Source organism: Haliotis rubra, unplaced genomic scaffold (genome assembly GCF_003918875.1).
Source record: "Haliotis rubra isolate DU_JTF1 unplaced genomic scaffold, ASM391887v1 Scf90, whole genome shotgun sequence".
Classification (NCBI taxonomy): domain Eukaryota; kingdom Metazoa; phylum Mollusca; class Gastropoda; order Lepetellida; family Haliotidae; genus Haliotis; species Haliotis rubra.
The window spans coordinates 750,721-772,013 of NW_025767635.1; the positions used below are offsets into that span (position 1 = coordinate 750,721).

The 21,293-nt window shown below is 47.0% G+C and overlaps 2 protein-coding genes across 2 annotated transcripts in view; both read right to left on the reverse strand.

Annotated features, from left to right (window-relative positions):
- The window catches only part of LOC124263977 (A disintegrin and metalloproteinase with thrombospondin motifs 6-like), a 60,544-nt gene extending 43,366 nt beyond the window's left edge, over positions 1-17,178 (reverse strand). Inside the window, exons 1-9 of the mRNA XM_046698707.1 lie at positions 16,192-17,178; positions 15,064-15,488; positions 7,498-7,648; positions 5,852-6,099; positions 5,257-5,340; positions 3,813-3,955; positions 1,938-1,981; positions 1,650-1,755; positions 1,137-1,283 (exon numbers count right to left, since the gene is read on the reverse strand). Of these exons, the coding sequence (XP_046554663.1) occupies positions 1,137-1,283; positions 1,650-1,755; positions 1,938-1,981; positions 3,813-3,955; positions 5,257-5,340; positions 5,852-6,099; positions 7,498-7,648; positions 15,064-15,488; positions 16,192-16,315 (1,472 nt within the window). The 5' untranslated portion in view covers positions 16,316-17,178. The remainder of the gene's footprint in view (positions 1-1,136; positions 1,284-1,649; positions 1,756-1,937; positions 1,982-3,812; positions 3,956-5,256; positions 5,341-5,851; positions 6,100-7,497; positions 7,649-15,063; positions 15,489-16,191) is intronic.
- Positions 17,179-19,503: 2,325 nt separating this feature from the next.
- On the reverse strand, positions 19,504-20,358 carry LOC124263947 (putative carbonic anhydrase 2). Its single transcript, XM_046698674.1, has one exon. The coding sequence runs from the start codon at positions 20,356-20,358 to the stop codon at positions 19,504-19,506; it is 855 nt and encodes a 284-aa protein (XP_046554630.1).
- Between the last annotated feature and the right edge of the window lie 935 nt (positions 20,359-21,293).

Genomic DNA, 21,293 nt, shown 5'->3' on the forward strand with positions numbered 1-21,293 from the left:
CTGAATACTTCCGAAACCAAAACTCAACATATCAAGGAGGTCTGAATGGCTTCCGGTACCGAAACTCAACATATCAAGTAGGTTTGAATGGCTTATGGTACTGAAACTCAACATATCAAGTAGGTCTGAATGGCTTCCGGTACCGAAACTCAACATATCAAGGAGGTCTGAATGGCTTCCGGTACCGAAACACAACATATCAAGTAGGTCTGAATGGCTTCCGGTACCGAAACTCAACATATCAAGGAGGTCTGAATAGCTTCCGGTACCGAAACTCAAGATATCAAGTAGGTTTGAATGGCTTATGGTACTGAAACTCAACATATCAAGTAGGTCTGAATGGTCTGAAAGGCTTCGGTACTGAAACTCAACATATCAAGTAGGTCTGAATGGCTTCTGGTACTGAAACTCAACATATCAAGTAGGTCTGAATGGCTTCCGGTACCGAAACTCAACATATCAAGTAGGTCTGAATGGCTTCCGGTACTGAAACTCAACATATCAAGTAGGTCTGAATGGCTTCTGGTACTGAAACACAACATATCAAGTAGGTCTGAATGGCTTCCGGTACTGAAACTCAACATATCAAGTAGGTCTGAATGGCTTCTGGTACTGAAACACAACATATCAAGTAGGTCTGAATGACTTCCGGTACTGAAACTCAAGATATCAAGTAGATCTGAATGGCTTCTGGTACTGAAACACAACATATCAAGTAGGTCTGAATGACTTCCGATACTGAAACACAAGATATCAAGTAGATCTGAATGGCTTCTGGTACTGAAACACAAGATATCAAGTAGATCTGAATGGCTTCTGGTACTGAAACACAACATATCAAGTAGGTCTGAATGACTTCCGATACTGAAACACAAGATATCAAGTAGATCTGAATGGCTTCTGGTACTGAAACACAACATATCAAGTAGGTCTGAATGGCTTCCGGTACTGAAAGTCAACATATCAAGTAGGTCTTAATGGCTTCCGATCCGGTACAATCTACTTTATCTGATGTCAGCCGAGTTAACCGGGGACATCCTGACTGGTGGCACCCAGGCACAAACTGTCAGCTGTCGTAATCGCAACGGGCGACTTCAACACACTGACAATAACTATATGTGTAGGGAGAGACTTACTCAAGAAAACTTGTGATGTATTCTCGACTGCAACTCGACCACAGGAACGGCACAGTGTCCTTAGTTAGCTGGGCGGCCATGATACGGGCAGGTTCGTGGCCGGGAGTACCGCAGGGATTACCGGCACCGTCGTGGTGCATGCCGAAACTGTCGTAGCAAACATGAGGTTATAACATGGGTATAACCAGCAATATACACAACGTGACAAAACTGTCGCAGTAAACATGAGGTTATAACATGGGTATAACCAGCAATATACATAACGTGACAAAACTGTCGCAGCAAACATGAGGTTATAACATGGGTATAACTAGCAATATACACAACGTGACAAAACTGTCGCAGTAAAATGAGGTTATAACATGGGTATAACCAGCAATAAACAACGTGACAAAACTGTCGCAGTAAACATGAGGTTAGAACATGGGTATAACTAGCAATATACACAACGTAACAAAACTGTCGCATACCATGTATACGACAATCACAGGACACCGGAAGCACCAAACTCACTTGTGACCGATCTCGTGTGCGATGGTAAAGGCGGAGGCGAGGCCAATGTCTTCGTTGATGCTGCAGCTCCTGTCGTCCTCGCACATCCCAGCCACTGGCGCCAATCCTGCTCGTAGACAGAGAAACACAGAACCTTAAAATCCTTCCCAACTGGCAGCCAGTTTCCCATATCTCAAGACAACATTATGCCTGCTTTCAGTATCTATCAATTATTACACCTTGAATTTACATTTCGTTAAAACTCTACATCAATGAGATCTATTCCCCATGTGTGAGTCAAAGACGCACCTAAAGTCCCGCATGGCTTGTTCTTGTATGTACAGATGTCGAATCTGAAACGGAAGTGAATTGAGTTGTACGTCGGTGTGTTTCCCTGTTCCAGAGGAGATTTTATGTCTTCTCCAACTATGTGAAATATTTCCAAACTAGCTAGATCGAAGATTATAAGTATTTCTCAACTAGATTGAAGATTAAATGTATTTCTCATTTAGATCGAAGATTAAATGTATTTCTCTACTGGTACGAAGATTAAAAGTATGTCCCAACTACAACGAAGATTAAAAGTATTTCCCAACTAGATCGAAGATTAAATGGGTTTTTTAAATTAGACAGAAGATGAAATGTATTTCCTAACTAGTACGGAGATTATTGGGTGCTTTCTTCAGCTATAGTATGACCAGAAATTATTGAGAATTTTAGGAATATGTTTAATTGGATTTCTAGTATAAACAGCCTTGACCAGCTATCAAGTGCTTGGTTTCATTCAAGAGAGACAACTCCGTTAATCCTTTTTCATTAGTTTGTGAAGAGTTATCCCCCTTTGTTTACTTGCTAGCAGACGACATTTTCAGTGATCCTCAGTGTGGATGATTTAGAGAAGAGGAAGTTGATTTTAGAGTATTATAACAAGGACATCAGATCAGCTAAAGTGATTTTCAAGTAGGACAGGCATCCCTTTGTCCACTGTTTATCGTGTTTTGAAAAATATTGCAAATGGATATGGCATTGAGCACCAGGGAGGCGCAGGTAGGCCCAGAAAATTGACTGTCGGTGACAGGAAGTGGCTTGGTATTCTTGTTTCTAAAAACAAACGAAGGAGTTTAGAAAACTTAAGGCTGGATATGATTGATAGAGGAACTGTGGCTGTCTGTAAGGAGACAATTAGAACTGAGCTGCATGCAATGGGTTGGCAGAAAAGTCGAGGAATTCAATCACCGATCATGAAATTTGAACAAAAGGAGCGAAGGTTGAACTGGTGCTTACAGCATAGAAATTTTAACTGGGACAATGTTATTTTCTCAGATGAAAGTTCTGTGTGGCTGTTTCTTAATACACTGAAATTCTAGACCAAACAAACTGAAAAACCTTTGTATCAGCGCCCAAAGTACAGTCCGAAATTTAACGTGTGGGGTGGCATATCTGTGTTAGGGGCAACGCCCTCTGTGTATTTGAAGGGAGTATGATCAGTGAGCGGTGCACAGATATTCTTGAGGGACAGTTACTTCCATCTGCTCACGTGTTCTATGGAAATGTTTGGATTTTCCAGCAGGACAACAACCCAAAACATCGTTCAAAGCATTCACAGGCCTGGTTTCGGACCCAAAATATGACATTATTAGATTGGCCAAATACTACCTGTTCGCCTGTCTTTGTATCTGGAGTGATCTTCTGCTAATATTCACATTTAATACGTGAGTAATGAGTGAAAAAAATAAAACATTTACAATCTTTAAATTCTCAATAATTTCTGGTTGTACTGTAAAACAAAGATTATATGTATTTCCCAACTAAAACGAAGACTAAATGTATTCTTCACCAAAACGAAGACCAAATGTATTTCCCAACTAGAAGAAAGATTATAGGTATCCCTGTTGAACGTCTCAGTTTCCCTCGTCCTGCCACGCCAGGGGTGAGTGAGCTGGATATGTACGCAGTTTTAACTATGACTTCCGGTATGTCAGGGTCTGTCAGCATCATGTCGGACTACAGCCCAGGATAACTGAAGCAAGTGGTGAACAATTTCTACTTTGTTGAATCAAAATAACGAAACATCTGGCATTCGAACCCATGATTACCGCATCTGGCCTTGGTGTGGGACATACCTGGCACCCCCTAATGCCCCTATTGATGCCAGTCAAATGTTTCATTCATCTTTGTCCTCACCTGGTTATAAGCACGGCGTTGTCATGGTGTGCTATCCCCGTGCCGTCGTCAGCGGTGTAGTTGAGGTTGACGTTGATTTCGCGCTGCCACTTACAGAAGCTGTCTAGTGACTTGTCGGCGTGGTGGTTGATCTCCAGCCCCTGCTGCAAGGCCACAACATCAGCAGTCTCGACATCATCAAACAACAATATACACATGACTACACATATGAGTTTTAATCCCATTTTGCCATTTATATTCAAGCCATAATTGTGTTTTGATGCTCTGGGCGAACCAAACATTGATTATAGACATGCACGTACTTTGATCAAAGTTGGACATCACGTGCAATACGTGTGCACGCCATTAAGCAAAAATCAAGTTTCAGTAAACTGTTAACATTGTTCGACGACTTGGAAAATCAGTTGATTTCGTTGTTGATAAGTAAATATGGATTGACTGAGTTTAGTTTTACGTCGCTTTTAGCAATATTCCAGCAATATCACGGCGGGGGACACCAGAAGTAAATATGGAACCTCATCAACCGACAACTGCTCAAAGATGGCAGGTTATTGGTATGCAGAATGCTGGCATGAAATTGAGGGCTATTGCAAAAGATGCTGATTGTCATCCATGGAATCTCAGCCGATTGTCCAGACAACATCAGGCAACGATTGACACTCATGTGGTTAAAGACCGTCATCGTTCAGGTCGACCACTAGGGACAACTCCAGGGGAGGGTACATCACTTTCCAGAATCACAAGACTTCATTCGTTCTTTTGAAGTGGCATGTTTAATACAGAGTAGCTTCCACATTGTCGATTGTCCAACAAAATGGTCTGAAATCGCTTAAACTGTGTCGTGTATTGAGAACCTATCAGACGACCTTTGTTATTCCCCGAGCACAAAGCAGCGCGACTAGCTGGGTGTCAGGCTGGGTGTCAGGCTCGACATCATAGGAAGTTGACGTCAGCAGGAAGCGTCCACTGGTCGGACGAAAGTCTATAATAAGTTCATGATTTATTACTAACAGCATGTTTGGATGGGTTATACTGGCATTGTGCTCGGTTATTGGTATCTGTGTGCTGGTTTAAGTTTATGGTAAGTTAATGGTAACATAAATATGGGGAGTTGTGGTATTTCTTTCCATGTGAATATTACAGCTGAAGTCTGTGGGCGTTCCACCTAATGTCACACTGTGGATAATGTCAGTGTACATGCTCTCAAAGCCGGGCTGGGGTCAGTATATTGGTGCCTGTCGGTGATCTGATCGAGACAAGTCGAGACAGGTAGAATTCTCAAATTTATCAGTCAAGGTAACTGTGTAATTGTGCAAGGTAAGAGTCACTCAGGTTCGTAAGGAAACGGTCACATTTTACAGGCGCTTCATTGATTATGTTCTGAACAAGGCATGCGTGTGTGTGATGCTAGTGCCGCTGTGTCGAGGACCGTCCTCTGTCCTACCTGGTCCTCAGTGAGCAGCACGAGGCGCGTGATGATAATGTTGACGCTGTTGCCGATACTCGGATCATGGAAGAGTTTGGCCACCTGACCTCAAGAAACAAAACAAAGTCTATATTGCTTAGGAAACATTGTGCTACACACGCCAGGAAGTACATGGGAGGGAAACGTTCCGTTCTTGGCCAGGGATGCATGTATAAATATATAGGATAGTAACGATACTTACAAAGTTCACAATAGTGATGATGTATGTCTCTGTATCAACAATAAATATACCTTCAATGTTCATAATAGTGATGATGTATGTCTCTGTATCACCGTAAATATACCTACAATGTTCATAATAGTGATGATGTATGTCTCTGTATCACCGTAAATATACCTACAATGTTCATAATAGTGATGATGTATGTCTCTGTATCACCGTAAATATACCTACAATGTTCATAATAGTGATGATGTATGTCTCTGTATCACCGTAAATATACCTACAATGTTCATAATAGTGATGATGTATGTCTCTGTATCACCGTAAATATACTTACAATGTTGGTAATAGAGATGATGTATGTCTCTGTATCACCGTAAATATACTTACAATGTTCATAATAGTAAGGACGTATCTCTCTATCTCGTGCTGGCCGTGGTAGTTGACCATGCGCTTGTCGACGACGACAACAGTCTCCACGTCACGGTCGGTGCTGGTTGAGCGTTTATGGCGACCCTTGCGAAACTTTTCTTTTTTTATATGACGCCAGTGTTTGGCATAGCTAGTGTGTTTTACTACCTCGTTGAAAATTCGTGGGGATTTGTTGAGTAGCCATTTCATTTTCTTATCTTGAATGTCTGAAAGGAAAGTCAGATTCCAGAGTGGTACCTACAGTATTAGCCGTCCTCCGAGTCAGCATGTGCACGGGTTGCATTGGGCCATAGGTTACTCGTGGAACATACACATATATGTACATCAACTCATCCCACCAGTGGGACAGTTGGCCAATGAGTGAGTGAGTTTAGGTTTACACCGCACTCACCAATATTCCAGCTATATGGCGGCGGTCTGTAAATAAGTCTGGACCAGACAATCCAGTGATCAACAGCATGGGCATCGATCTACGCAATTGGGATACGATGACATGTGTCAACCAAGTCAGCGACCCTGACCACCCGACACCGTTAGTCGCTTCTTACGAAAGTATGGGTTACTGAAGATCAGTTCTAACTCGGATCTCTAACGGGTGTTGGCCAATGACTTCTTGGCAGCTGGCACCTGTATTGTAGGTGCGTGGTATAAAGACATGGAAACACCACCGCCGCTAGGCATCCAGCATTACCACATGGCAGAAACAAATTTAGAGTTATTTCATTATTATCATTATTATAAGTTATTTAGATCTCTTTCATTCAGAAAATATCGTGAATCGTAAATGATATGTTGACATGTTGCAAATGTAATTTCTACAGTCGGTCAGTGCGTACGGGGAACATAAGAAATGTACCTTTCATGTTAGCGGGTACATTAATGGATGGTCTCAGCCAATCAGAATCTGACATTCAGGTGTAAGATAACGTGTATTGTACTGTTTGCGCGAGCTCAACGGTACACCCGGAGGTGTTATAACGCTTGGTGTTATAACACACGCTCGGTCTTATAACAAACGCTCGGTCTTATAACAAACGCTTGGTGTGATAACACACGCTCGGTCTTATAACAAACGCTTGGTCTTATAACATACGCTCGGTCTTCTAACAAACGCTCGGTCTTCTAACAAACGCTTGACGTTATAACACACGCTCGGTCTTATAACAAACGCTCGGTCTTATAACAAACGCTTGGTCTTATAACATACGCTCGGTCTTCTAACAAACGCTCGGTCTTCTAACAAACGCTTGACGTTATAACACACGCTCGGTCTTATAACAAACGCTCGGTCTTATAACAAACGCTTGGTGTTATAACAAACGCTCTGTCTTATAACAAACGCTCGGTGTTATAACACACGCTCGGTCTTATAACAAACGCTCGGTCTTATAACAAACGCTCGGTCTTATAACAAACGCTTGGTGTTATAACACACGCTCGGTCTTATAACAAATTCGTAGTATTATGAACAAAAGTGTTGTGTCATGAACAGACGTGTTGTTTTATTAACAAACATATTGTTTTATGAACAACCCATCCTGCATCTACAGTCCCCCACAGTGTCCCCCATTAAAGCCATGCATAGAAGGTAGTGATGTTGTTACCGCTGACGCCGCAGTGGGAGTCGTCGTCGCGCAGTTTGAGGGAGGAGCGGGTGTACACGATGTGCGGGTAGCCTTCCACGCCCACGATGTTGGTGTGGTTCCACAGGGGTTCAACGAAGTAATCGTCGTCGGTCGTCGAGAAGAAGCCGTACTGCAACACAGGATGTTAATGTGATTTGGTTGTTTATTTGTGTCTCCAACTGTCACCAAATAATGGACACAGTACACGAGGCTGAAAGTCCTCTACAACACACGCTTCAAAACCCGGCGGATCAGGTAGGGTGATTGTCTGCGTCCCTCGACTTGTTAGTCATCACTAAGCACGTGTACGCCAGTTGTTACCACGGGGTGTTAAAGTGACGGATCAAATCCCTGTGAACAAATTATAACTAGTATATGGTATATTATCTTACCTCACACATAAATGTCGCTTTCTGATTGGCTGAGCGCTCTTCTATTTTTTTCACTGTACCCCGCTTACAAGTGAGTAACATTTCAATGTACCCCGCTGTCAATGGCAACTCATTTGGTACTTCGTGGTAGTAATTCTTTACCTCGAATTACATTGACTCACGTACATGATGAACGGAAATGACCGATATTTTGCGTATGCAAATCGATGAAAGGGAGATAACTCTAAATCTGTTTTTTTTGTCAGCAAAATCTAGCGATGGATGCAAAAAGATTTGTACCCGTGATTCAAACAATAAATTTTAACATTAGGGAATTCGGTAAGATAAATACGTTGTTCACTGGTCCCTCGGGGCCCATGGGTTGATATGGTTTATAGGTGTTATATGACCTTAATATCCTACCTAAATCATCAGGTTATTATATGATGTTATATGACCATTTATGTCCTACCTGTCATCAGGAAGTACTTCCTATATGTGCTTTCTAGGTGTTATATGACCTTAATGTCCTACCTATCATCAGTCTTTATATGTGTTATATGACCTTAATGTCCTACCTATCATCAGTCTTTATATGTGTTATATGACCTTAATGTCCTACCTATCATCAGGCTTTATATGTGTTATATGACCTTAATGCCCTACCTATCATCAGTCTTTATATGTGTTATATGACCTTAATGCCGCTCCTGCCCTACCTATCATCAGGCTTATATGTGTCATTTTATATGTGTTATATGACCTTAATGTCCTACCTGTCATCAGGTTTTATATGTGTTATATGACCTTAATGTCCTACCTATCATCAGGCTTTATATGTGTTATATGACCTTAATGCCCTACCTGTCATCAGGTTTTATATGTGTTATATGACCTTAATGTCCTACCTGTCATCAGGTTTTATATGTGTTATATGACCTTAATGGCCTACCTATCACCTTTATATGTGTTATGTGCCTTAATGCCCTACCTGTCATCCTTAATGTCCTACCTATCATCAGGATTTATATGTGTTATATGACCTTAATGCCCTACCTATCATCAGGTTTTATATGTGTTATATGACCTTAATGTCCTACCTGTCATCAGGTTTTATATGTGTTATATGACCTTAATGCCCTACCTATCATCAGGATTTATATGTGTTATATGACCTTAATGCCCTACCTATCATCAGGCTTTATATGTGTTATATGACCTTAATGCCCTACCTGTCATCATCTTTATATGTGTTATATGACCTTAATGCCCTACCTGTCATCAGGATTTATATGTGTTATATGACCTTAATGCCCTACCTATCATCACTCTTTATAGGTGTTATATGACGTTAATGCCGCACCTGTCACCTCTACATTTTCCCTATTCAGTCCTTTATACTGCCATACAATATTTACGCCGCCCCTGACAATGTGTGAAATCCAGTTACAACGCTTACCTCGGTTAACATGTGTTTTTTGAAACCTTTAGTCAGTGCAGGTGTAAAGAGTTCATATCCATCTCGAGGAAAAGACGTATAAATCTCGGCACAACGTAACGCTTGCAAGGTGGCCATGCCCATTCCTCCAGAATGGCTCAGGTCGATATCCACAACAGCGCCTTCTCCAAGGTGATAACCGCGTTCTTTAGACCTAAAGACACCGCATGATCATGTAGCAAGCAATGCGAAACCAACTTCAGTGGGATTCCACCATGATGTCAGAGATATCCACGTCATTGCATCCGGCAAACAGGAACTAGAACCGCAGAGGAATATGAACGGTTTGTGCAACACCGCTGTCCTTCACCTACCAGCGAGATGGTGCTTATAGTAGTCTATAGCTAATCGGGCTTTCAGCGACACCCCTTTACCTAGACCGGAAACAATTAGCCTGCGAGTAAAGCTCCATGAAACAGCGATTAGTAGCTTGTAAACTGTGGGATCCGACCTCACAGCACCAGAGATGGCTTCTGTACCTGCAACTGAAGGTTTCCCCATCATAAACACAATCCAGGGCAACATCAGCTGTGAAATAAATACTGGTCGATCAGGTAGGATGATGTTAAAGAACACCGCCATCTTACAGCGGCAACACATCAGCAGTGACTCATACAACAGACAGTGTTTGTCCTGCAACATCCAAAACATCATACAACACACAGCGTGGATTGCAACATCCAAAACATCATACAACACACAGCGTGGATTGCAACATCCAAAACATCATACAACAGACAGCGTGTCATACAACATCCAAAACATCATACAACACACAGCGTGGATTGCAACATCCACAACATTATACAACACACAGCATGTAATGCAACATCCACAACATCATACAACACACAGCATGTAATGCAACATCCACAACATCATACAGCGTCCAAGAGATCAACATCATACAGCGTCCAACAGATCAACATCATACCGCATCAAACAGATCAACATCATACAGCTTCCAAAATATCAACACATCACAGCAGCTCCCAACACCCAGGTCACACGACGATCACACACAGCAGCTCCCAACACCCAGGTCACACGACGATCACACACAGCAGCTCCCAACACCCAGGTCACACGACGATCACACACAGCAGCTCCCAACACCCAGGTCACACGACGATCACACACAGCAGCTCCCAACACCCAGGTCACACGACGATCACACACAGAAGCTCCCAACACCCAGGTCACACGACGATCACACACAGCAGCTCCCAACACCCAGGTCACACGACGATCACACACAGCAGCTCCTAACACCCAGGTCACACGACGATCAGCACACGATCACACACAGCAGCTCCCAACACCCAGGTCACACGACGATCACACACAGCAGCTCCCAACACCCAGGTCACACGACGATCACACACAGCAGCTCCCAACACCCAGGTCACAGGATCACACACGAGCTCTCCCAACACACAGACGATCACACACAGCTCCCAACACCCAGGTCACACGACGATCACACACAGCAGCTCCCAACACCCAGGTCACACGACGATCACACACACACAGCAGCTCCCAACACCCAGGTCACACGACGATCACACACAGCAGCTCCCAACACCCACGTCACACGACGATCACACAGCAGCTCCTAACACCCACGTCACATCACACAGCAGCTCCCAACACCCACGTCACACGACGATCACAATACAGCAGCTCCCAACACCCAGGTCACATGACGATCACACACAGCAGCTCCTAACACCCAGTCACACGACGATCACACACAGCAGCTCCTAACACCCACGACGATCACACACAGCAGCTCCTAACACCCGTCACACGACGATCACACACAGCAGCTCAGCAGCTCTACCAACACCCAGGTCACCCGACGATCACACACAGCAGCTCCAAACACCCACGTCACGCGACGATCACACAGCAGCTCCCAACACCCAGGTCACACAGCGATCACACACAGCCGCTCTTAACACCCAGGTCACACGACTATCACACACAGCAGCTCCCAACACCCAGGTCACACAGCGATCACACACAGCAGCTCTTAACACCCAGGTCACACGGCCACATCAAACAACGTGGATTAAAAGCCTCACATAAACAGTACAAAACTATAACCGCTAATCAAGTATGTATATCAAGCCAACAGTTGTACGCCGTGTGAAGGTGATTCCGTCTGTTTCCAGCTTGTTCCACACACATCCAGACTCCAGCCCCACCACATGTTCACCTAGTTAGCAGGGAGCTGTCTGCACGTCTGCTACAACCGATACCTCACTACAATACATCTCCCCCTTCCCCATCCCAAGTATGTTCAGCATTGACCCCCTCATTTTTATTCCATTAATGCTACATATGCCGAGGTACATAGCATGCGTGGGGTAAACGGTGAACAAAGGGGAGTAGCGGCGCCACGAGCTGCGTTCACTAGACCAAATAAATAGACGTAACGCGCTGCACTTACAATTGTCTGTATAATTGTGAGTATGAGACGGTGTTAGACCCGATACACACTGATATAAAAGGGGAGTCACCACTGCCGTGTACGCTTAGTGCAGCAGTTCAGTGCCCGATACACGTCTCCATCGTCATGCCGTTCAGTGCCAGATACACGTCTCCATCGTCATGCCGTTCAGTGCCCGATACACGTCCCCATCGTTATGCCGTTCAGTGCCAGATACACGTCTCCATCGTCATGCCGTTCAGTGCCAGATACACGTCCCCATCGTTATGCCGTTCAGTGCCAGGTACACGTCTCCATCGTCACGCCGTTCAGTGCCAGATACACGTCTCCATCGTCATGCCGTTCAGTGCCAGATACACGTCCCCATCGTTATGCCGTTCAGTGCCAGATACACGTCCCCATCGTTATGCCGTTCAGTGCCAGATACACGTCTCCATCGTCATGCCGTTCAGTGCCCGATACACGTCCCCATCGTCATGCCGTTCAGTGCCAGATACACGTCCCCATCGTCATGCCGTTCAGTGCCCGATACACGTCCCCATCGTCATGCCGTTCAGTGCCAGATACAAGTCCCCATCGTCATGCCGTTCAGTGCCAGATACACGTCCCCATCGTCATGCCGTTCAGTGCCAGATACACGTCTCCATCGTCATGCCGTTCAGTGCCAGCTACACGTCTCTCACGAGACACCTGATTGGCGGCGTATCATTAAATTAACTTGTGTTTTAACGTCACGAGACACCTAATTGGCGGCGTATCATTAAATTAACTTGTGTTTTAACGTCACGAGACACCTAATTGGCGGCGTATCATTAAATTAGCTTGTGTTTTAAGGTCACGAAACACCTATAATTGGCTTTGTATAATTAAACTAACTTGTGTATTCCATCACAAGAAGAGTCAACACAAAAATTAGCACATTAAGGTGGGTGAACCCCTGTAGTCAACACGTTAAGGTGGAAGACCCCTGTAGTCAACACGTTAAGGTGGGAGACCCCTGTATTCAACACGTTAAGGTGGGAGACCCCTGTAGTCAGCACGTTAAGATGGGAGACCCTTGTATACATCACGTTAAGGTGGGAGACCCCTGTAGTGAACACATTAAGGTGGGAGACCCCTGTAGTCAGCACGTTAAGGTGGGAGACCCTTTTATTCAACACGTTAAGGTGGGAGACCCCTGTAGCCAACAAGTTAAGGTGGGAGACCCTTGTAGTCAGCACATTAAGGTTGGAGACCCCTGTAGTCAACACATTAAGGTAGGAGACCCTTGTAGTAAACACGTTAAGGTGGGAGACACTTGTAGTCAGCACGTTAAGATGGGAGACCCCTGTAGTCAGCACGTTAAGGTGGGAGACCCCTGTAGTCAACACGTTAAGATGGGAGACCCTTGCAGTCAACACGTTAAGATGGGAGACCCCTGTAGTCAGCACGTTAAGGTTGGGAGACCCTGTAGTCAACACATTAAGGTGGGAGACCCTGTAGTCAACACGTTAAGGTGGGAGACCCTTGTAGTCAACACGACCCTGTAGTCAGCACATTAAGGTGGGAGACCCCTGTAGTCAACACGTTAAGGTGGGAGACCCTGTAGTCAACACGTTAAGGTGGGAGACCCTGTAGTCAACACGTTAAGGTGGGAGACCCCTGTGTCAAGCACATTAAGGGGAGACCCCTGTAGTCAACACGTTAAGGTGGGAGACCCCTGTAGTCAACACATTACATTAAGGTGGGAGACCCTGTAGTCAACACATTAAGGTGGGAGACCCCTGTAGTCAACACATTAAGGTGGGAGACCCCTGTAGTCAACACGTTAAGGTGGGAGACCCCTGTAGTCAACACGTTAAGGTGGGAGACCCTGTAGTCAACACATTAAGGTGGGAGACCCCTGTAGTCAACACGTTAAGGTGGGAGACCCCTGTAGTCAGCACATTAAGGTGGGAGACCCCTGTAGTCAACACGTTAAGGTGGGAGACCCCTGTAGTCAACACGTTAAGGTGGGAGACCCCCCCTGTTAACGTTAAGGGGAGTCAGTCAACACATTAAGGTGGGAGACCCCTGTAGTCAACACGTTAAGGTGGGAGACCCCTGTAGTCAACACGTTAAGGTGGGAGACCCCTGTAGTCAACACGTTAAGGTGGGAGACCCCTGTAGTCAACACGTTAAGGTGGGAGACCCCTGTAGTCAACACGTTAAGGTGGGAGACCCCTGTAGTCAACACGTTAAGGTGGGAGACCCCTGTAGTCAGCACGTTAAGGTGGGAGACCCCTGTAGTCAACACGTTAAGGTGGGAGACCCCTGTAGTCAACACGTTAAGGTGGGAGACCCCTGTAGTCAACACGTTAAGGTGGGAGACCCCTGTAGTCAACACGTTAAGGTGGGAGACCCCTGTAGTCAGCACGTTAAGGTGGGAGACCCCCTGTAGTCAACACGTTAAGGTGGGAGACCCTGTAGTCCAACACGTTGTAGGGAGCTGTAGTCAGCACATTAAGGGAGACCCCTGTAGTCAGCACATTAAGGTGGGAGACCCCTGTAGTCAACACGTTAAGGTGGGAGACCCCTGTAGTCAACACGTTAAGACGTGGGGACCCCTGTAGTCAACACGTTAAGGTGGGAGACCCCTGTAGTCAACACGTTAAGGTGTTAACGTGGGACCCCTGACTAAACCAGTAAATGTGTAAAACATGGAGAGAACGAAGAGTTCTTGAAAACACTGGGATAGTTCCCAGCATGGCTACTACTTCTACCAGGCGAGTAGTAACACTGGGATAGTTCCCAGCATGGCTACTACTTCTACCAGGCGAGTAGTAACACTGGATAGTTCCCAGCATGGCTACTATTTCTACCAGGCGAGTAGTAGGATGAGAAGTCGGCAATCTCATTACTTCTTTGGCTAAAAATTAATTTGACGGTTGAGACCGCAATTAAATTCTGTTTCCACGCATCATGAAGATTGTGTAGATTCAACCAGGATCTAGTATGCGAGAGGGGATTTCGGTGCAGTTCCTACTGCATGGGTTATGGTTCTGTAAGGATACCGCTGAGCGATGTGAGGGAATCTACAAAATCTATGGCGTGCTTTGCTGGGTGCCGGTCGTTAGTTTTAATTATTTTACTAAGGCACAATGTGTAGACAAAACATGTTTGTGTTAGAATATCAATCAGACAGGTTGTTCAGCATATATATGGCATAACTCTAGATGTATGACACAAGTGTAAGTACTTACCAGGCCCATACAGTTGCTGATGGCGGCGCGCGACTCATCTGGCCAACTGCTGTATCCAGTGTAATGACAGTCGTGGACCTCGTTGGCTTTGCGCTCAATACTGTTAGACCCCCATATCTCAGTGACGAACTGTGTGGACATGAACTTGGTATTGAGAGTCAAGTTAAAATAAAACTCTTTCCCATAAGCTGAGAGTTTATAAAACACTCTCCCCTCCTCCTCCACGGGGAATCTCTGTAGGTAAAGCCTCTTGGGGCGACGTCTTCGACGTTGTTTCTGGCGGTGTCGTCTACGGGAAGTGACGTCACGCCGCCTCCTTGAGAACACGTGCTGTTGACGGACGTCGTAACTAAGGAAGTGTCCTCTCTCGTCCACCAGCATGGGAATGACCATCTCATAATGAGTGATTTGACTCAACAACGTTGCTGATAAAAACACATAGAGTTACACAGACATAGGGGGTACAGTTACATTGTAAGGCTAACAAACTCCGCTCGAGTTTCACCACCAACACAGAACAGTAATGGCTAAACACGATATATGTGTTACGTGGCCAATGGCCTGAACCGGCCTGGTTGACCTGATTGTGTTATACAGTACATGGGTTTGTGTCGGTTCTTCTAAGACAGACGATGCCCCTCCGTCCATTAATGTGAGTATAGGGTCAGATGAAACAGTCCCCAAACTCATTAAATAAGCTGTTCTCAAGGGTCAATTTTTGAATGTTACGAAGCCGTATGTACCGAACCTGACACGATCAAGTCTTGTTGTATCCTTATGTCCGACATTACGTATTTCACTATAACGTCTACATTACCACTTAGCAAAGGTTTGAACGGTTTCGTTAAATCCGAAAGTTCGTTAAATGCGACTTCGTGTTATTCGGTGTTGATCTATGGTAGGAGTACATTATTCGCCATGTGTGTGTTAAGAAAGTACAGGAAGACCGGTGTAGCTGTAATGACGAACACGACCAACCAAGCAGCCTATACTGTCATAGTTCAACTTGGTGGGATATAATACATTCTTTGGATATAATACATTCTCTGGCAATATAACCTACTGGAAACCTGATGATCAGATTCCACAACACCCTTTCTATGATAAATGAGAACGTGAAAGACTCACCTGTTCGATTCTGCAGGCTACTTTTGTCCTGAGGTACAAATCGTCCGTGTGTGTGGTAGGCATACAGTACCATGACGACCACGGATAGCATGGAGCTACCTGGGGACGCCACCAGTGACGACATAGTTGCTATCTACACTCGTCTGTATACATACGTGGTCACCTCACGCTCTGCATGTGGCGAAAACCGACGCTCGTACATTCAGTTTTCACCCTCGTGAGTAATAACAAGAATACAAACCAGACCATTAAAAACCCCGGGCTAAGGAGATCACAGACTCTAGGTTGAAAAAATCACATTGTCACATTTTCAATTGGAACTCGTGGGATTTGTCAATGACGTCACAAGATTGTTAACAGTGGTATCTCCAGCTAATCCCCTTGGCTTCAGGTCTTTATTCCTGGGTCGGGAGGGGGGGGCAGTTAGCTGACTCAACGTGTGGCTGTGCACAGCACTAACAGACCCCAGTCGCCCCGCAGTACATCACACACCGTCAAATGTTGATTACCCACCGTAATGAAAGACCACATACAAGTATCAACCTGGTACTCCTTGTAATGAAACTCCCGGAACTGTGTAGATAAATAGTCCGTGAAAGTATGGGGGGAAGAATAAGCAACTAAACTCTGCAGTCAGCAATTACTTCTAATTAGAACAGCTGCCAGCAGACGGCATATTGGTTTAATGGACTCCTGTGAGCAGAAACTGTTGCGGTTGTAATAAATTGTGAGTTTGCCATTACTACACACTTTCTAATTAACAAGGACGCCGGCCATGTTTTGTCCCGTCAGCACGTACATTATCAGCCGAGACAATACATATCAAGTACACCTGCTGATGGAATCACATTAAATATGTCAACGACGAATCTTGGACCAAAATCCGAGAAATCCTTCTTTAAAACCGTCGACAATAAACAGCGAGCTGCACGGGGCATCCAGGTCCAGTACACGCGGTGTCAGGCGGTCCACACTGTTTCTTCAATGTAGCAGGACGCAGGAGGATCAAGGCAGGTCTGCGGGCGAGATATTCAGCCCGGCGTCTAAACCTACCTCTAGCGTGGAGTCGACATTCAGCAAGACGGCACACTTTTGGCATATGGTTTCAATACCGACCGTGTCTGTCTGTGTATAAAGTATATGTTTGTATATTCTAATGTAAATGTGAAATGAGCGTGGCCGTACCATGGCGGAGTAGCTCCCCCCGTCTCCACATGACGGTGCTGACATTTGCCTGACTTGCGCCCAACAAGGCGAACACCCTTGTAATTATAAACAAAATCTAATCACACAAGTAACCATGGGATCAGATTGCAGCTGATTGCACTGTGGCCATGTCTGTTACGGGTAACCCACTGTACGAGAGCAGGTAACTGATAAGAGACAGAGTCTTGGCAAGTCAGCGCCTTCAAGAAAGTTGCTGATATAGGATGATAACTCACATTCGGTTGTGCACCTGAAAGTTGCATCAGTTTATGCAGATTATTTTTTCTGCTTAAACAGAAACACCGCGTGTGACTGTCAACGCCAGGTATGGACCAGATAAAGACTTGGATTGTTACAGTGCTATTTACTTTGTAAATGGCCATGAAATGGTGGGCGCGGTCCGTGCATACACCTTGACTTGACACTTTCCGCCCGTCACTTGTCACCTACCTCCTCGTCACTTGTCACCTCCCTCCTGCTGACTTGACACCTCCCTCCTCGTCACTTGTCACCTCCCTCCTCCTGACTTGTCACCTCCCTCCTCGTCACTTTACACCTCCCAACTCCTGACTTGTCACCTCCCTCCTCGTCACTTTACACCTCCCTCCTCCAGACTTGACACCTCCCTCCTCGTCACTTTACACCTCCCAACTCCTGACTTGACACCTCCCTCCTCGTCACTTTTCACGTTACACCTCCTCTCCTTCCTCACTCTTTACACCTCCCTCCTCGTCACTTTTCACCTCCCTACTCCTGACTTGTCACCTCCCTCCTCGTCACTTTACACCTCCCTCCTGCTAACTTGTCACCTCCCTCCTCGTCACGTTTCAACGCCTTCCTCATGACTTGACACCTCCCTCATCTTGACTTGACACTTTCCGCCCGTCACTTCTCACCTCCGTCCTCATCACTTTACACCTCCCTCCTCCTGACTTGACACCTCCCTCCTCGTCACGTCCTTTTACACCACCTCCCTCCACCTCCCTCCTCGTAACTTGTCACCTCCCTCCCTAACGTCACTGCTCTCCCTCGTGTTTCAACGCCTCCCTCATCACTTTACACCTCCCTCCTCCTCCTGACTTGACACCTCCCTCCTCGTCACTTTTATACCCCTCCCTCATCTTGTCTTGACACTTTCCGCCCGTCACTTGTCACCTACCTCCTCGTCACTTGTCATCTCCCTCCTCCTGACTTGACACCTCCCTCCTCGTCACTTTTATACCTCCCTCCCTGACTTGTCGTCACTTTGACACCTCCCTCCTCGTCAATTTACCCCTCCCTCCTCGTCACTTTACACCTCCCTCCTCGTCACTTTACACCTCCCAACTCCTGACTTGACACCTCCCTCTTCGTCACGTTACACCTCCCTCCTGCTGACTTGTCACCTCCCTCCTCGTCACTTTACACCTCCCTCCTCCTGACTTGACAATCCCCTCCTCCTGACTTGACAGCACCCCCTCGCCATCGTCACTGACACCCTCCGGTCACTTGTCGCCTCTATCTCCGTCACTGACACCCTCCCGTCACTTGACACTTCCCCTTCCCCCTTGTCACTGACACCCTCCCGTCACTTGACACCTCAATTCCCGTCACGGACACCCTCCCGTCTCTTGACACCTCCCCCTCCCCTCTTCACCGACACACTCCCGTCACTTGACATCTCAAACCCCGTCACTGACACCCTCAGGTCACCTGACACCTCCCCCTACCCCTCGTCACTGACACCCTCCCGTCACTTGACACTTCAATCCCCGTCACTGACACCCTCCGGTCACTTGAAATCTCCCTCTCCCCCTTGTCATTGACACCCTCCGATCTATTGACACCTCCATCCCCGTCACTGACACCCTCCTGTCTCTTGACACCTCGCCCTCGTCACTGACACCAACCGATCTTATGACACCTCCATCTTCGTCACTGACACACTCCGGTCACTTGACACCTCAATCCCTATCACTGACACCCTCCCATCACTTTACACACCCCTCCCCGTCCTCACTGACACCCTGCCGTCACTTGACACCTCCATCCCGTCACTAACACCCTCCCGAAACTTGACACCTCCACCCTTCACTGACACCATCATCCCTGTGACTTTGACACCATTCATCCCTCCATACTCACCGACAATTCTCCCGTGACTCTTGACATTTCCATCCCGTCACTTGACACTTCCCATCCTGTCACTGACACCCTCCCTGTCACTCCGACACCACCATCCATATTTCGTCCATCCACCATCCCCGTCCGTCCGTCCTCCTGTTCGTCCGTCGTCCGTCCGTCTCGGTCCGTTGACACTCCGTCCGTCCGTCCACCGTCGATCCGTCCGTCCGTCACGTCCTGACGTCTTTCCATCCCGTCCACCGTCGTCCGTCGTGTCCGTCCGTCCGTCCTCGTCCGTCCGTCGTCCGTCGTCCGTCCACCACTCGTCCTCCGTCCGTCGTCCGTCGTCCGTCCGTCCACGTCACCGTCCGTCGTGTCCGTCGTCCGTCCGTCCTCCGTCTCCGTCCGTCGTCCGTCACTCGTCCCGTCTGTGTCCGTCCATCCGTCGTCCGTCCGTCCGTCCGTCCGTCGTGTCCGTCTGTCGTGTCGTCCGTCCGTCGTCGTCGTCGTCGTCCGTCCGTCCGTCGTCGTCCTCGTCCGTCGTCCGTCGTCCGTCCGTCCGTCGTCCGTCCGTCCGTCGTCCGTCGTCGTCGTCCGTCCCGTCCGCGTCGTCCGTCGTCGTCGTCGTCCATCCGTCGTCCGTCGTCCGTCGTCCGTCCGTCCGTCGTCGTCGTCCGTCGTCCGTCCGTCCATCGTCGTCCGTCGTCCGTCTCGTCCGTCGTCCGTCGTCCGTCCGTCGTCGTCCGTCCGTCCTCGTCCGTCGTCCCGTTCCGTCCGTCCGTCGTCGTCCGTCGTCGTCGTCCGTCGTCGTCGTCCGTCGTCCGTCTCGTCCGTGTCGTCGTCATCGTCCGTCGTCATCCGTCGTCCGTCGTCCGTCCGTCCGTCGTCCGTCCGTCGTCGTCCGTCGTCCGTCCGTCATCGTCGTCCGTCGCGTCCATCGGCGTCCGTCTGTCCTCCGTCATCCGTCGTGGCCTTCCGTCGTCCGTCCTGGATACACCCTCCGTCCGTCACTTGACATCGTCCGTCCCGTCACTGACGCCCTCCCGTCACTTGACACTTCCATCCCGTCACTGACACCCTCCCGTCACTTGACACTTCGGTCCCGCCACTGAACATGGAGACCCTTCAAAACGATAAACCCTTGTGCTGATACAAGAAACATGCATAGCTGAAGACGAGATCCATCAGAGAATGGAATTACTTGTTACACATTTTCAGGAGGTGATTCCTCCTGAATCATTATTCTACCAAGGATCTTCCCAGTTCAACTGGTTAGTGTTTTTGTACGGCAGCTGTTCCGTCTGCCGCGAAAAGAGAAGTTGTGTCACCTGTCTATTTCTGCTCTTGACAAGCCCAAACACTTGCAGTGCCAATATGAAGAGCCACTTGGTCAGTGAAGATGTCTGTAACCAGGTATGTGTTCTCGGGGAGAGGGTAGTGTACAGGGTTTAAGCATACATGTGTTGGGCCGTGCTGCAAGGGTTAAAGTGATTTGAGAGAACAGGTGTATCTCCCCTCAATGCCACCCAGCCGAGGGGTGAGGCAGCAACGGTGGCCTCTTCGTGGCGGGGACGACTAGGAACGCGTCATGGCTTCTGGTTGTCTGCAGATATTGTTGAGATATGTTTGATGGGGTTTTTCAATTGTAATTGTTTTGCTTGATGTATATCGTTTCCTGATTGCCTTTAACCCCGGATAAGACTAGCGTGTCAAACAGTACACGTGAAGTAGACACCTTCAGCCACAGCTTGGTGTTTAAGGTGACTGTGCTTTTTATTCACTATATTCGCTTA